Raw genomic sequence first — 17,381 nt, 5'->3', positions numbered from 1 at the left:
TGACATATGTCTCCATAGCCAACGTCTCCTCCTGTGACAATGGGTACACGTGACTCCTGGGAAGTGCAGCATTCTCCTGGAGGTTTATCACGCAATCCCACCGTCGATGAGGTGGTCATTTGGTCGCTTTTTTCTTACTAAAAGCGATAGCCAAATCGGCATATTCTGGGGGAATGCGCACAGTGGAAACCTGGTCTGGACTCTCCACCGACGTGGCACCGATGGAAACTCCCACACACCTACCTGAACACTCCTCTGACCACCCCTGAAGAGCTCCCTGTCTCCAGGAAATGAGGGGATTGTGAATGGCTAGCCAGGGAACCCCCAACACCACTGGAAACCCAGGTGAATCAATAAGGTAGAAACTAATCTGCTCCCTATGATCCCCCTGCGTTACCATGTCCAGCGGAATCGTGGCCTCCCTGATCAGCCCTGACCCAATCCGATGGAGAACGGCGGTGTGATGGAGGACACGCTCCTCCATCGATGGAAGAGGGGTGGTTGCTGCTTCTGCTGACTCCATGGGATGGTGCGGGCTTCTGTCACAATTCCGATGGTGAAATGAAGGAGTCAGGTGCAGAGAGCAGGGTAATAATGAGCAAGTGGAAATTTATTATTTCACCCAGAAATAATCTCTGAAGCGGCTACGCCACACAACAACGGGCGCGTCAAAATTACTGTCCAACATAAATTAGGACCGAATCCACTATACAAAAAAACACCACCACAACAAACAGAATAACAAGCCCGCACAAAAGTCGGCGGGCCAACTGGGTTTAAATAACCCCCTACCCTAAACACAAAACAGGTGATAACAATTAGACAAACCTAAATGAAAACAGAAAAGGGGATCGGTGGCAGCTAGTAGACCGGAGACGACGACCGCCGAGCGCCGCCCAAACGGGAAGAGGCACCATCCTCGGCGGGATTCGTAACAATAAGATTGACCTTAATCTAAGAGAGTCCAAAGGCATTTGTCTTCCCTCTCTCATGTCATTATTTTGTTTTCCACTCTTCCTTCATTATCCATGGCTATAACTAGCCTAACTAACTAGCCTAACCACCATGAGGTTCATGCTGATACTGGAAATATAAGAACAAATTGGTTATCAAGAAGTAGCCTCTGAAATGATTATAGCAGGCCATAGCAGGCTTCTACATTATTCACACAAAAGCTAAAAATGGTAACAGTTCAAAAATAATATTTGAGCTTTCTGTCAAGCACTTTCACAGCCTATCACATACTGTGTTACTATGGGGTGAAGTCCACTTTGACAACAATTATGTGAAAAGTAGGCATACTAGGTGACAAAATTAAATTAGCAGAACGCAGAGCCATTTTCATTACACTCATAACCCAGCAGCAGATGAAAGGAGCACATCCAGTATTTAAATTTCTTAATTTTCTTCATTTGACACTCCTAAATGACAAAACACTATCAGCTTTAAGAGACTTAGTGTATGTGTCCAGTGCTTATAAAAAACAATGTACTATATTTCCCCATGTTTCTCTCTATTTACTAACGTAATTGCCTCTAGATATGAAAATCTGAGAAGCAAGATGCCATGACTAAGGGGTGTAAGTTGATGTTGCTGTCTTTCTCAGCAAGTAGTTATGAAATATTAATGATATTGATTCGGTTGCCCCTTTTTTGATGTGTTTGATTTAGCATGCACTCTCCTTCAGCGTTATTTACAGTATATTCAGCATACAATTGTTGTGATTGTCATTTCTATCTTGTAGGCTACATCAAGTCCATAATGTTAACCAAGTGTTTCCAACCAGTAAACCACACAACAGTAGAACTTCATGAAATACCCAAGTTCTCTGAATAAACCCATACAACCTTGAGGTTCTTATGTAACATCACAGTAATGACATAGAATAACATCTACAGTAGGTTGCCATGGAAAATAATAGAAGAGGAGAAGTTGCTTTAAGAAGTATATCAAATCTATGGCTAAAAGGATTGTAGTGTTTGTTCGGTGCATGTGGGAGGGCTTTTCAGGTGGTTTAAGAGTTAGTCCTTTACAGCTCCTCTGTAAACATCTATTGTGGGGGAACCAGGGAGTATTTAAGTACCTCCCAGAGATACATTTTGTAATCTCCATAAAAACCGAACGCCTTAGTGAATCGAAACCCGGAACAGTGTGTCCAGCAGGATAAGTCAGAAATATAATTCTTATGCTACATAACACTCTAGGATTCATGTACTCATCAAAATGCTGTTTACAGAAGGAGACCAGATGTATTAAACTGCATTCATTTAAACATGTCTAGGGCCTGAGTATGCAGTTTGTTTGGACCTGCTTGAAGCAACAGAAGTCCTGTGACTGGTATGGGTGATATATTCATTATCTCTACCTGCCAGCAATTTCAAAGGATAAAATGTGAATAGTGGACTTGACAAGAGAGAAATGATAAACTCAGTTTATTCCATTATCTATTCCCAGCTTACTCTTCTCTGATGATTTCCCCTCTTGTCTCATTAAGCAACCCTGCTGAGGGAATGTGGCTGTAAAAAGGTCTTCAATCTGATGTTGGCATGAACCTATCTGGCATGACTCTGGATCAGTCACGAAAATTACAATTAGCTAACCAGTCTGCCCCCACGCACAGGGCAGGAGCCATTGTGCATCTTTTCAAGTTGGTAAGCATCAGGAGCCTTCCTACTCACCCACCACTTCCTTTGAAGAAGTTGAACAGAACAGCAGGAGTTGTTTACTAGTTCTTCCTCCTAACCCCTTGTTCCTCACACTTTACATGCTCATGTTTCCTATCAGACACATTCTCAACTTCGGTTTCAACAGTGACAATAGATCCTCCAGAATTAGATAACTGTCTGTGTTTCTGGGTATGACTGGGCATATGTTCATATACAGAGGTGTCATGCCCATAGGGGGCACAGGGGTACCTCAGATTTGTCCTGTTTAAAAGATAAATAAAATACATTTAAAAAAGTGTTGTTTTTCTGTAATACTACTAGCATTTTATGAAGTTGGCTTAAGCTAGCCCAGATTGGAAACCTATCTGCTAACCTCATAACTAGCTACCAAAAAGCCATTTCAGGCTATCAATCAAGTTACAGTAGTTAGCTTGTCCAACTACAGGTAACTGCCAAAATAAAGGAAACACTAACATAACATGTTTTAATAGGGTGTTGGGCCATCACAAGCCAGAACAGCTTCAATGCACCTTGGCATAGATTCTAAGTGTCTGGAACTCTATTGGAGGGACGCAACACCATTCTTTCACGAGAAATTTCATAAGTTGGTGTTTTGTTGGGGTGGAAAACGTTGTCTCAGGCACCGCTCCAGAATCTCCCATAAGTTTTCAATTGGGTTGAGATCTGGTGACTGAGACCGCCATTACATATGGTTTACATTGTTTTCATGCTCATCAAACCATTCAGTGACCACTTGTGCCCTGTGGATCAGGGCATTGTCATCCTATTGGGGCAGAGCCATGGTAGCCAAAATAATAGTGAAAATAATGGCCTGCCCAGCATTTTTATACATGACCCTAAGCATGATGGAATGTTAATTGCTTAATTAACTCAGGAACAACACATGTGGAAGCACCGGCTTTCAATATATTTTGTATTTCTCATTTACTCAAGTGTTTCCATTATTTTGTCAGTTACCTGTATTTTAGCTGGCAAGGTTGGTAGACTTTAGAAAAGCAAGCAATTACTAAATGTACTGGATAAGACTCACATTCTTTTCAATCTTTTACCCAGATTTTAGCAGAGATACAGGGAAGCATATTAAGTTTCTTAAAAATAAGAAACACCAGTCAGGAGGATAGACAGCTCAAGAGGTAAATAGCAAATGATGGTCACACCAGATTCTGACTGATTTTCTGATCCACGCCCCTACTTTTTTTAAAGGTACCTGTGACCAATCGATGCATATCTGTATTCCCAGTCATCTAAAATCCATAGATTACGACCTAATTTATTTATTTTCATTAGGTCGTAATCTAATTTAGATGAACTGTAACTCAGTAAAATCTTTTAAATTGTTCCATGTTGCATTTATATTTTTGTTTTGTACAGAATGGATCAAGAGCTGGGATGGACCTATATTTCCTGCAATATGGAATTAGTAGGCTTTTGACTACAGGGAACCTTGTCAAGTCACATAGGGTTCAGCACACAATTTACATTTAATCTCAATATGTTGTGCATCACAGCAATTTATTTAGCTTGATAATCCCATCAAATGCAATTCTGCATTTAGACACTAAATGGTTATATAAAAGTAAAATTGGCATCATGTTGATGCAATTAAGTTGTACATCTAGACCACAGGTCAACATCTCTTGGATTAGTGTGCCTATAGTACTTAGAATAACAATCAACATCTTTACCATTGACACAATTTATCAGTCTTGGAAGGATGAGCAGGTTTCCACAGCAACAGACCATAATACGACCTATTAATGATGCTTGATCATTAGCATTCTAGTTGGGGGCTTGATGACTCATACCTGGTTCGCTCTCTCCTCCTTTGAAGTATAACAGGACCAGATGCTTTGTACCAGCAGCAGTGCCACTACACCAATCGTTCTAGGTTCACACAGTTCAGTTAGTCTTGAACCACCCCACTGACATTCTAGCAATACTTAGTAAGACAAGAAAAGTGTCATCTACTGGAAGAAACATTTTCTTAGCATATTATAGGTCACCCTTCAGACTGCAAGTCACTTTTCAACAAAGTCATCATTCCTACATTATTAAACAAACTGTTTTCAAGAGAACACATCGGCACAATGCAGGAAGTTAAATGGCGAGGTGACAATCAAGTTGGTTTCATTCTGATCCACTGGGCACACACTGGTTGAATAAATGTGTGTATAAAACAAAATGACGCTGAACCAATGTGGAATAGAACACTTTGGATGAGACCAGTGTTCTCTCTCTGAAAGAGACAGTGGCAGTACTATAGAGAACTGACTCGCCATCACACACCATATTTGGCCATCACATGCTGGCATCTTGGTTAAAAAAAAAGGTGCATTTGATTTGAGTTCTGCCTGTGTGCATGTTATTTTATTTTGGCCGTCACAGGCTTGGCGACGAAAAATTCATAAATTGTGACAATGCTCGCTCATCTTGGGTGAAGGTATAAACCAACCTATCAAACATCCTTTGATCCTCTTCTAGCCTCTTTCTCCCTCTCGCTGTCTCTCCCTTTGGAAGTACAAGGCCCTTCTCATCAAAACATGGCACTTGTCCAGGACTTCACTGGATTGCTTCAACTTCATTTTATCAGTAGTCCATTGACTGCATCAAGATTGCCATGGTAGGATGAAACATCGATCTAACGAATGGCCACAGGGATTTGCATGTATGAGAAACAGCCTTAAGGGGACAGAAGTAGCACAGAGGGTGGCTTGGGAACATAGAACCCAATGAATCACTGGAAGGCAAGAGCTCTCCATCATTGAGACCAGGCAGAAAAAGTGTGATGGGAGGACTTTCCCTTCTGTTAAGGGCAGAAGGGCTTGGGTAGCCTAGTCTGAAGAGGTCATTAGCAGGGTCTGGAATACACTGACTGTAATGATTCACAACAGGGAGGAAAATACATCATTTATCATAAATAATAAAACTACCCTGGGTGAATGACCTGGCCCTCTCTGTGACATTCTTTAAGGTGAAGCCTTATAGAGTTTCCTGCTTTTGAAGAATAAAACCTAAAAGTACATAAACCATTCAAAACGGCCCTTTTCTTTTTAACTCCACAACCTGGCATCTGGTCCAGATCAAAACGATCAACTGGAGGCGGAAATTCTCTGGTAAACTAAGCACTATGCTAATTACACACTTGCATCCTACTTTAGCTGTAAACGGTTGTCAGGAGCAACAGTACCATATCATTTTGTGCTGGTAAAAAGCTATGTTGTGAATGTATACAGCCTGTTCCACAAATATGACAGTGATAATCACACTTAAGTCACGTAAAAAGCTCTAGATTTTATTTAAATGTCATCATTATGTCATTGTGACTTAAGTACTGTTATTATGGTTGTAACATCTTTATTTAAGAGCTTTAAAAAGGGGCGAAAACACAGACCAACATGGCTACACGATTTATTACTGAAAATATTCAATATATCAGGGCATCAGTTCAGTCTCCAGTACTGTAGTTATTGCTTTACAATAATCTATGTCTGTGGTCCTCAGCTGTCTAGTCTACAACAGGGAATAACACAGGTGAACTGGTTTAGAAAGCAGAGGCATGTTTTAGATCAGAATCCTTTTCTGGGGAGTGCTGACATCATAGATGGAGGAGTCTCTTGAAATCCACTGTTGTAGATTGGTCTACTTAGAATCCAACATACGAGAGCGGGACTTTGGGAAATCGGATGTTTAAACCTGGTATAAATTACAATAGGGCAAACGATAAGGTCCCACCATACAGGTCAATAGGTCTTCTTCCAGGAGCGAATATAAAGCTGGATGGGGATCAGTGGGTTTCTTTTCTGTAGGCTGGGATGGAACACATCAAAGTCTACACGCTGCACCCTTTGAAGGTAGTCCTCCAGCACCACCTAGAACAGCAGCCAGAAAGAGGGAAACAGCAGTCCTTATACTCTACATGTGGTAGCTAGCGTGAGCATTATCTGAGCTGAAGAAAGTGCTTCCTCTTTGCCCTAGACGCACAAAGTCAGCCCGGCATAAAACATATGACTCAGCAGCTGAGAGGAAGGAGCCTTTTAGGCGTCAGAACGGATTAACATAGTTATAGCACCGGCAGCAATAGAACATCATATTTGTGGAAATTGTCCTGGATGGAGAGGAACACAGAACTGAGTGGATTAATGTTCTCTCTTTCTCTAATTACCATCATGCCCCTGCTGGTTGGAGCACTCAAGCATTGTGACCATCCACCCTTCAAAACATAAAACACACGATGCGGGGCATTTGTCTACCTCAAATTCTTCACCTTGGCCTCATTCTCAAGGCTCTGGTTAATATGTTCTGCCCTTCCTTTATTGCTCTCTTTCATGCCTCTTCTCTGTGGGGAATCAGACTGCTTTTGAGAGTGCCAGTAGTAAGAGCCCATAATGCAGTCCCTTGGTGGTCTGTCTGGTGCGATTAAATTGGAGCATTAAAAAGGTCTGTCTGGCCAAATGATGGGGAGCGTGCTGTGATGGGAGGGAGGGATAGGCAAGACAGCCATGTCAGGATATTGGAAGGTGGTTGAGGAGGAGAAAGGACTGTTCAACAGATGCTGCTCCTCCTTACCTAGGTTCAGATTAACCTGATTGGAGGATTAATAGGGAAAAAACAAATGATAAGAGAACTTGAAGTGAAACTAACACACAGACCTGGTCTCTTCCCTGGTGCCAGGACTAAAGAAGCCCCATAGATCAGTTCATGAGTCTTGTCTTCGGTCAACGTTTTTGTAAATATGACCCTTTTCATGATGTTACGTCAGTCACAGTGACCACAACCTAACCCAATAAATGCTAATCATTCTTATAATAATAACAACAACAACCCACCGTTTGGAGGAAGGCAGGGAAAGCGGAAGATGGTATGTTCTTGCTAAATGATCTGGCCTGTGGAGACAAAAGGTTCAAACTGAGTAAAATGACCAACACAGGCTAATTAAGCTATAATTTGTTTTATAACAAATGGAGGTCTGTAGACATGCAAAAATCAATGACGCGCATATACAAAACACCAGTAGCTACTTAATTTCGGACTGCTTCTCTTTTCAATCCCTTTTGTGTACAAACAAGCCTTAATTAACTTGAAGCTCACAATAAAACAAAGTTACAAGTATCATCAACGTTAATTGATTATGTACACTACCGTTCAAAAGTTTGGGGTCACTTAGAAATATCCTTGTTTTCATGGAAAACAGACTTGAAATTAGTTGCAAAATGAATAGGAAATATAGTCAAGACATTGACAAGGTTATAAATAATGATTTTTCCATTGAAATAATAAATTGTGTCCTTCAAAATTTGTTTTCAAAGAATTCTCGATTTGCAGCAATTACAGCCTTGCAGACATTTGGCATTCACAGCGTTGTACGAGATCTTCAGTTTCTTGGCAATTTCTCCCATGGAATAGCCTTCATTTCTCAGAACAAGAATAGACTGACTAGTTTCAGAAGAAAGTCCTTTGTTTCTGGCCATTTTGAGCCTGTAATCGAACCCACAAATGCTGATGATCCAGATACTCAACTAGTCTAAAGAAGGCCAGTTTTATTGCTTCTTTAAATCAGCAACAGTTTTCAGCTGTGCTAACATAATTGCAAAAGGGTTTTCTAATGATCAATTAGCCTTTTAAAATGATAAACTTGGATTAGCTAACACAACGTGCCATTGGAACACAGGAGTGATGGTTGCTGATAATGGGCCTCTGTACGCCTATGTAGATATTCCATAAAAAATCTGCCGTTTCCAGCTACAATAGTCATTTACAACATTAACAATGTCTACACTGTATTTCTGATCAATTTGATGTTATTTTAATGGACAAAAAAAAAGTGCTTTTCTTTCAAAAACAAGGACATTTCTAAGTGACCCCAAACTTTTGAACGGTAGTGTATGTGTCGTACAGGTAAAAAACGCATTGTAGTAACCATGAGAGAAAACGACTGATCCCACATGAGAACACACTGTCAGAGCCCTCCATTTTTTAATTTTTTTTCATCAGGACTGGATGAAAAATGTAATTGAATCAAATCTTATTGAAGACTGGGTTTTTCAGCCAAGCAGTAAATCTGTTCGGCAAGAACAGCCCATCAAATAACATTGGAGGAACACTGTCCTGATGTCATGAGGGTACGTACGTGTTGTAGGTGTACGTGGGCTTGGCTGGCAATGTCATATACCACGTCTCTCACATTCTGTTCCCGGCTTCCTCGGATGAAGTCCTCCTGGGAGGCTCTGTGCTGGTGGTGACACACACCAACCTTTGTTCACACCACTTATTCACACAGGAGAGATTTGTTCCTTCAAACCACTAATCTAGCCGAGCAAACCAATTGTTCATGCTGAGAGCATATGGCCTCTAAATGGGGCGAATAAAGTGAAGCTCTCGATAATTATCTCCATTATTCACGGCATGTATAGCAATTGTCAGATCTCAGTTCTCTCTCCTTTAAACTGTTATTATGGCCTCAGGCTGCCCTGAGGTCTGTTTACGGCACTGTGGCCATCAGCCCCCTGATAGACAGAAGTTGTTTAGAAACTGAGTAGAAGTCGGATAGTTTGACAGCAAACAATATATATAAAAAGGGTAATCTGAATCTTATTCCACAAATAAGGAGTTTAGTTTGATATAGTTTAACAATAATATGAGAACAAAGAGATTTGTATTGCCCAAAAACACAAGGCAGTCGGTGTCTGTAGACATGCTGCTACACACGTTAGCTTGACAAACTAAACAATCAAGTCAGGGAACTTCAATACTATTTGAATGCAATGAAGCTTGGTATTGCAAGTTATTAGCTAGGCTAGAAGCTGTTGTCAAGCAATGGGAGCAACAACAAAACAAACATACAGAGGGTCCAATGCCAAAGCCTGTATAAATGTAACATCACCACAGACAGAGGCTGCAGTAGTTAAACCCCTGGACACCAACAGTCCCTTCCGCTTACGACCAGAGCAATGAACTTATGACCGGATGAAAATAACTGGGAAATTGCAAAGCACTCACTGTCCCTTAATGACACAGTGGAGAAAACCCACCAGGCTTTAGCAAGCTTTAATGTGGGGGGTGGAGCTTCAGTTGAGCTCAGGACTAGACCTTTATGATGTTACAATAGTGCCCCCAGGTGTCAAAACAATAGTGCTAGGCAAATGACCTGGAGGTGTGACAGGTTAAAGGAAATACTAATAGCCTGTTATACATTAAACAGTATTAGTAAATTCATAGTATGTGAGGATCTTAAAACATCTAAGGTTAAGAAGATCATGCACTCAGTATTAGTTGATAGATTGATAACATTTATATAATTGTGTTAAAATCCGTCAAGCATACAAAGGGTACGAATTGTGAGAGGAATGTGTAAACGTTATGTTGATTACTTTATGTTGTCGTGGGTAAAAGTGTTAATCTGTGATCTACTAAATGCTCTTAATCTATGAGCCTGAGATCGATTGCTCTGGTCTCCACTCAAGTTCACGGAGAATTCGCGGTCTTTTTCTCATTGCACTAAAAGTTCAATGAGTAAACATTCCGTATCACAATTGTGATTCTTTCTCCCCTTGTTCAGGTACGTTATTGATGATTAAAAAGAGTAATTTAAATGTAATAACTTGCTAACATGTCAAGAGTGTTTATGGTGTGTCGTAGTAACATATTGAGGAAGTTAGTTAAGTTTGCAGAGAGTAATATGATCCGTGCTCAGTTGCAGCTAGCTTCGTACTGCTAGGTACTGCTACGTAGCTGCCATTTTATGTCGATTGTGAATGAACAGGTGCGTTGTTAATAAGATATTTTGCGGCGTTATTTGTGTAATGGTTTTTCAAACACTTTATTGCCTGTTGATAAATTGAGTTATGGTTTATTGAGTTAAAGCTTTGTGCTTGACAGTTATATTGAAAATAGTATTTGTTTCAGTGATGTACAGTGTATACTGTTGTGACTTGAATAAGCCTTGTACCCTACAAAACGATCTATTTCCTGTAGATCTGTTATTCTGTAAAATGTGTTACTTATGTAAAATGATTGCACTAAAAGTTCAATGAGTAAACATTCCGTATCACAATTGTGATTCTTTCGCCCCTTGTTCAGGGGTGTAACAGAGGCCTCCATAAACCTGACGAGGTCACTAATGTCACACACACTGGACTAGTAGGGGTAAAAACATCTCCTGATGTCACATCATAAACCAGCTGCACACAGTCCCCTGTCACTTCAGCTGTGGCTCAGAGGCCTTGTTGACAGATGGATCAGACAAAGCTGTGAATTTGACTTGTAACTACAGCCAGTGCATTTGTCATAGGGTTTCATTATAACTGTGCCTCTGGCATACTGCATTTGGAGTAGTGACACACTCCCTCACTGTGTTGATAATGCCAAACCGGTCTAGCTGGAATATCATGTGACATAAAGGCCTGTGTGTGTGCGTTAGATATATATATATCTCTCTGGAATGGCAGTATGGCATCCATCTGTACAAAACGTCACCAGCAGGAAAGTCATCATTTTGATACCTCTTCTGCAGATATGGTCACTCACCAGCATGCAGATGTCCATAGGTAGGTAGACTTTGCGTCTGCTGCTGTTGTAAGGCGTGGCTCTTAGGCACATCACGATCCCCTGGGCCTTACCAATGTGGCTGGCAGCATGATCAGCATGGACATCTTTCACACCTGGACAAAAACACCACACACAAAGGGAATCAGGGAAGGCAGAAAATAACTACAGTTAAAACATAGCACCCCTTTTAAAACAAATAAAGTATTGTATTAAATACACTTTGTCTAGGTACAAGAAGAATGTCTTCTAGTTTACTTCAGAAACCTAGTTACTGTTTTTGATTGACTAGAACCATGCTAAAACCTTAAGCAGACACTGTTCTCTTGTATACATTATTTATCACAACAATTAAGCGCACACACTTTGATATTAATAACTGGGAAATGCTTTCATGCTGAGTGCCCAGTACTTGAAATAGGTTAAGGCTTTGAGTCAGATGTCTCTTCTAGTCAATTAGACTGGAACAAGTGTGACAGGTTCCTTTGCAGAGGGGGGCAAAATAATGACATTCCACAAAAGAACATGCGAATGATTGACAGAAACGCAGGTACTTGAGATTCAGAAATGCCACTTAATTAATCACGCAAGTAAATACAGATTGACCTGCTTCTAAGTCTCCCTCTCAAGTCATAAAACAATCTGCATAAGTAATCATTATTTTGTATACAGGGCATTCGGGAAAGTATACAGACCCCTTGATTTGCCACATTTTGTTATGTTACAGCCTTATTCTAAAATTGATTAAATTGTTGTTTTTTCCTCAATCTACACACAATATCCCATACTGATAAAGAAAATAAAGGTTTTCAGAAATGTTTGATGTAAATGTAATATTTCATAAGTATTCAGACCCTTTACTCAGTACTTTGTTGAAGAACATTTGGCAGCGATTACAGCCTTGAGTCTATTTGGGTATAACACTACAAGCTTGGCACACCTATATTTGGGAAGTTTCTCCCATTCCTCTCTGCAGATCCTCTCAAGCTCTGTCAGGGCGTCGCTGCACAGCTCTTTTCCGGTCTCTCCAGAGATGTTCGATCGGGTTCAAGTCCAGGCTCTAGCCGGGTCACTCAAGGACATTTGGAGACTTGTCCCGAAGCCACTCCTGCGTTGTCTTGGCTGTGTGCTTGAGGTCATTGTCCTGTTGGAAGGTGAACCATCACCCCAGTCTGAGGTGCTGAGTGCTCTGGAGCAGGTCTTCATCAAGGATTTCTCTGCACTTTGCTCCATTCATCTTCCCCTCGATCCTGACTAGTATCCCAGTCCTTGACACTGAAAAACATCCCCGTAGGGATGGTGTCCAGGTTTCCTCCAGACGTGACGCTTGGCATTCAGACCAAAGAGTTCAATCTTAGTTTCATCAGAACAGAGAATCTTGTTTCTCATGGTCTGAGAGTCTTCAGGTGCCTTCTGGCAAACTCCAAGCGGGCTGTCATGTTCCTTCTGAGGAGTGGCTTCCGTCTGGCCACTCTACCATAAAGGCCCGATTGGTGGAGTGCTGTAGAAATGGTTGTCCTTCTGGAAGGTTCTCCCATCTCCACAGAGGAACTCTAGAGCTCTCTGAGTGACCACGGGGTTCTTGGTCACCTCCCTGACCAAGGCCCTTTTCCCTGATTGCTCAGTTTGGCCGGGCGGCCAGCTCTAGGAAGAGTCTCGGTGGTTCCAAACTTCTTCCATTTAAGAATGATGGAGGCCACTGTGTTCTTGGGGACTTTCAATGCTGCAGAAATGTTAGGTACCGTTCCCCATATCTGTGCCTTGTCACAATCCTGTCTCGGAGCTCCAGGGACAATTTTGCTCTGACATGCATTGTCAACTGTGGGACCTTATATAGACAGGTGTCTGCCTTTCCAAATCATGTCCAATCAATTGAATTTACGACAGGTGGACTCCAATCAAGTTGTGTAGAAACATCTCAAGGATGATCAATGGAAACAGGATGCACCTGAACTCAATTTCACCTCTCATGACAAAGAGTCTGAATACTTATGTAAATACGGTATCTGTTTATTTATTTGTTTTAGAAATATGGAAGTTTTCGCTTTGTCATTATGTGTGTTTAGATTGAGGAGGAACATTTTTATTTAATGCATTTTAAAATAAGGCTGTAAAGTAACATGTGGAAAAAGTCAAGGGGTCTGAAAACTTTCCGAATGCACCGTACATCCACAGTATAATGTGACTGTTCCTGTCAGGGTTCTTCCAGATAGGGAAGGAGCAGAGTCATAGTCATTCATTTCATGTAGAGTGGAAATTATGGGTAATTTCTGTTGTCCAGCCTTTCAACAAAAATCTACAGGAGATCAGTGGCTATATTGATTCATTCTGATGGCATTTTCAATGTGCAATTATGCATAGAGCGCTCTGTAATGCCATGGAAGACATGGTATCATTAGACAAGGCACAATTAAAGTTCCTGGCAATGTTCCATTCGGTGGCTGCAATTCTCATCTTTCTCATTTTAGTCAATGTGTTGCATTGGCAAGCACGATTCTCATCATTTCTAAAGAGGTACTTGAACACTGTGAAGTTAATTGTGACTATAAATTCGATGCCCCCCCCCCCTCGGGAACAGAACAATGCACATGCTGTACACTCTCTTCAGTCAGTGGAGTCAAGCACAAAACACACATAAACCTGCTTACCTAAACTCTCCAGAAGAAGGTACAGTAGTGAGGACTGGGTATTGTCTGAATAGGCCTCCAACTCCTGGAGGTTTCTATAAGCTCTGTCTTCCATGTCTTTCTCCTGTTGGCAACAGTAGACATATCAAATAAATGAAACAGAACTAGAATTGAATCCACACAAATCCATGACCTAAAATGCAACATTTGCTTACTCTCTCAGAGATTATCCTAAGCATCCACCTCTTTGTCAGGTAGTGTTTCTTCACCGCCTGCAAAAGGAGACGTTTGAAGATGTTTAAAACAGTACACATCGAATGCATTGGAAAAGCTATGTTTAATGCTATGCATCAAATCAAATGTATTTATAAAGCCCTTCTTACATCAGCTGATATCTCAAAGTGCTGTACAGAAACCCAGCCTAAAACCCCAAACAGCAAGCAATGCAGGTGTAGAAGCACGGTGGCTAGGAAAAACTCCCTAGAAAGGCCAGAACCTAGGAAGAAACCAGGCTATATGCAAAGTCCAAACGATATACAGTCGACTGTAATAGCCACAGTTGCAAATCCAGCACTGAAAATGAAAACAGAAGACGTCTACTCCAGACAGACCCTCCATAGTTCTGCACTGACGGGCTGCACTGGGGGGTCGTCCCTGTAGATCTCCTCCACTGTAGTCTTCCAGAACTGCATCCGCATCAGACCTATAGTCTTCTGGGAAACAGAGTCCTTCACCTTGGAGAGAAACAAAAAACGAGGGTTCTCAATCCCTTTCAGAAGACTTAATTGAATGAGTTTAAACTGTTAGGCATATAGAGTTGCACGAAAAATGTATTGCTTTACTAGACCATTCACTCACTGTTATCCATGTTCATATCTAGGTCTATAGGTTGATGTATTATTCTAGACATAACAGCATTACCTTCAATAGCAGGATGCCTGAACATCAACACTTAGCTCTGGACATGTATTGGACATATGACCACCCCATTGAGGATTAGAGTATCATAATTTCCAATATATGTATATATATTCATACAGCGCCTTCAGAAAGTATTCACACCCCTCAACTCTTTACACATTTTGTGTTACAGCTTGAATTTAAAATTGATTAAATAGAGTTTTTTTGGTCACTGGCCTACACACAATACCACATAATGTCAAAGTGGAATTATGTTTTTCTAAATGTTTACAAATTAATACAAAATTAAAAGCTGAAATGTATTGAGTCAATAAGCATTCAACCCATTTGTTATGGCAAGCCAAAATAAGTTCAGGATTAAAAATGTAATAAACAAGTCACATAATATGCTGCATGGACTCACTGTGTGTGCAATAGTGTTTAACATGATTTTTGAATGATTACCTCATCTCTGTACCCCACACATACAGATCATTGTAAGGTTCCTTAGTCGAGCAGTGAATTTCAAACACAGATTCAACCACAAAGACTGGGGAGGTTTTCCAATGCCTCGCAAAGAAGGGCACCTATTGGTAGATGGCTAAAATAAAAAAAGCAGACATTGAAAATCCCTTTGAGCATGGTGAAGTTATTAATTACACTTTGGATAGTGTATCAATACACCCAGTCACTACAAAGATACAGGCGTCATTCCTAACTCAGTTGCCGGAGAGGAAGTAAACCGCTCAGGGATTTCACCATGAGGCCAATGATGACTAAAACCATTACAGAGTTTAATGGCTGTGAAAATGGAGGATAGATCAACAACATTGTAGTTACTCCACAATACTAACCTAATTGACAAGAGTGAAAAGGAGGAAGCCTGTACAGAATAAATATATTCCAAAACAGGCATCCTGTTTGCAATAAGGCACTAAAGTAAAACTGCAAAAAATGTGGCAAAGATATGACCTTTATGTCCTGAATAAAAAGTGTTATGTTTGGGGCATATCCAACACAACATGTCACTGAGTTCCACTCTTCATATTTTCAAGCATGGTGGTGGCTGCGTCATGTTATGGGTTTGCTTATCATCGGCCAGGAATAGGGAGTTTTTGGGGATAAAAAATAAAATAGAGCTAAGCACAGGCAACATCCTAAAGGAAAACCTGGTTCAGTCTGCTTTCCAACAGACACTGGAAGACAAATTCACCTTTCAGCAGGACCATAACCTAAAACAAGGCCAAATCTACACTTGAGTTGCTTACCAAGAAGACAGTGAATGTTACTGAGTGTCCGAGTTACAGTTTTGACTTAAATCTGCTTTAAAATGTATAGCAAGACCTGAAAGAGGTTATCTATCAATCATCAACAACCAATTTGACAGAGCTTGAAGAATTTTGAAAATTATAATGGCCAATGTTGCACAATCCAGGTGTTCAAAGCTCTTAGAGACTTAACCAGAAAGACTGAGTTGTAGTCGCTGCCAAAGGTGCTTCTACAAAGTATTGACTCAGGGGTGTGAATACTTATATAAACGAGATATTTCTGTATTTAATTTTAAATACATTTGAATTTTTTTCTCTCACTTTGTCATTATGAAGTATTGTGTTAAGATGGGTGATTTAAAAAAAAAATATATATATATATATATATTCCATTTTGAATTCAGGCTGTAACACAAAATGTGGAACAAGTCAAGGGGTATGAATACTTTCTGAAGGCACTCAGTACTGAACTTGCTGGAATACCTGCCTGAGCCAGCTCGACATTGAAGGCCCTCAGGGCCAGTGAGGAGCGCCGGGCATCCTCAGGGAGAAGCAGGGAGGACACAAAACCGTCATAGTCCCGAGACCTGGGGAAACAAGGCAGTGAACACAGGCAAGTTAATCGAAACAAGTCAAGTGTAATGCTAGTGGTGGACTAACTTCTTCGCAATGAAAACATTGGATGCAGTAACACATGTAACAAAAACAAACAACTAGCCAGGGTTGGGGTCAATTCCATTTCAATTCAGTATATAAACTGAAATTCCAATTCTCTTCAAAGCATTTCAATGAGGAAAATTTGGACAATGTAGCCAGTCACAGAGAGACAATGTAGCCAGTCACAGAGGGCCCATGCAATGTGTGCATAGAAAGATGCTTGCAAGTCATACCATTTGGAGCCATATTTAGCTAGCTAGCAAGTTAGCTTGCTTACCTCACAATATCGATACAGTATTTTTCGTTGTGCTGCGACTCTATAGTAGAGTTTGTTGAAGCTCGTAGACATTTCACTTCTGTAGGTCGTTGAATGCAAATAGCGTGTGGCAATATCTTTCTTTGGAGTGAGTGAAACACCGAACATTTTGTGGTTAATAATCCATGCTTTGCACTAATGCCAGATGCCATGTTGACAACATACCCTTCAACTTTCACCCTTACCTTGTGTCGCAACAAAAGTCTTCCTCCCTATTTAATTTGTGTTCCGCTTTATGTTGTCTTTTTAAATACAGAACACTCGTTTTAGGTAAAGTATTTGTCTCAAGTTAGTTAATTATTGGTTAACTTTGCTATTTTAGCGAACAATATGTGGCAGCTACAACTGTGCATTTCAGTGTCATTTATAGTGGACGTTTGCTGCA

General features: G+C 40.7%; 1 protein-coding gene across 3 annotated transcripts; it reads right to left on the bottom strand.

Moving 5' to 3' along the window:
- Positions 1-5,958: 5,958 nt before the first annotated feature.
- On the bottom strand, positions 5,959-17,361 carry ndufaf6 (NADH:ubiquinone oxidoreductase complex assembly factor 6). Of its 3 annotated transcripts, XM_038994397.1 has the most exons (10): positions 17,182-17,361; positions 16,958-17,077; positions 16,507-16,610; positions 14,467-14,589; positions 14,071-14,127; positions 13,877-13,979; positions 11,211-11,344; positions 8,815-8,916; positions 7,514-7,570; positions 5,959-6,556 (listed from the first exon to the last, which is right to left on the bottom strand). In XM_038994397.1, the coding sequence occupies exons 3-10, from the start codon at positions 16,525-16,527 to the stop codon at positions 6,428-6,430; spliced, it is 726 nt and encodes a 241-aa protein (XP_038850325.1). In that variant the 5' UTR covers positions 16,528-16,610; positions 16,958-17,077; positions 17,182-17,361; the 3' UTR covers positions 5,959-6,427. The 3 variants fall into 3 exon arrangements, with proteins under 3 accessions (XP_038850325.1, XP_038850323.1, XP_038850324.1); XM_038994395.1 differs by lacking the exon at positions 17,182-17,361 and having other exon boundaries at positions 16,511-16,610; positions 16,958-17,170; XM_038994396.1 differs by lacking the exons at positions 8,815-8,916; positions 17,182-17,361 and having other exon boundaries at positions 16,511-16,610; positions 16,958-17,170.
- Positions 17,362-17,381: the final 20 nt, after the last annotated feature.

Source organism: Salvelinus namaycush, chromosome 5 (assembly GCF_016432855.1).
Source record: "Salvelinus namaycush isolate Seneca chromosome 5, SaNama_1.0, whole genome shotgun sequence".
Classification (NCBI taxonomy): Eukaryota; Metazoa; Chordata; class Actinopteri; order Salmoniformes; family Salmonidae; genus Salvelinus; species Salvelinus namaycush.
Note: the sequence above shows the minus strand (reverse complement) of the source record. Positions and strands in the feature narration are given on the sequence as shown.

Bases quoted from the DNA above. Each gene is read 5' to 3' on its own strand.
- ndufaf6 (XM_038994395.1), bottom strand. From the start codon at position 17,148: ATGGCATCTGGCATTAGTGCAAAGCATGGATTATTAACCACAAAATGT. The intron at 8,917-11,210 runs GTGAGTGACCAT...TGTCACCACCAG, and splicing joins CTATGGACATCTGCATGCTG to CACAGAGCCTCCCAGGAGGA. The intron at 6,557-7,513 runs GTGGGTTGTTGT...CTGCTGTTCTAG, and splicing joins TCCCTGCCTTCCTCCAAACG to GTGGTGCTGGAGGACTACCT.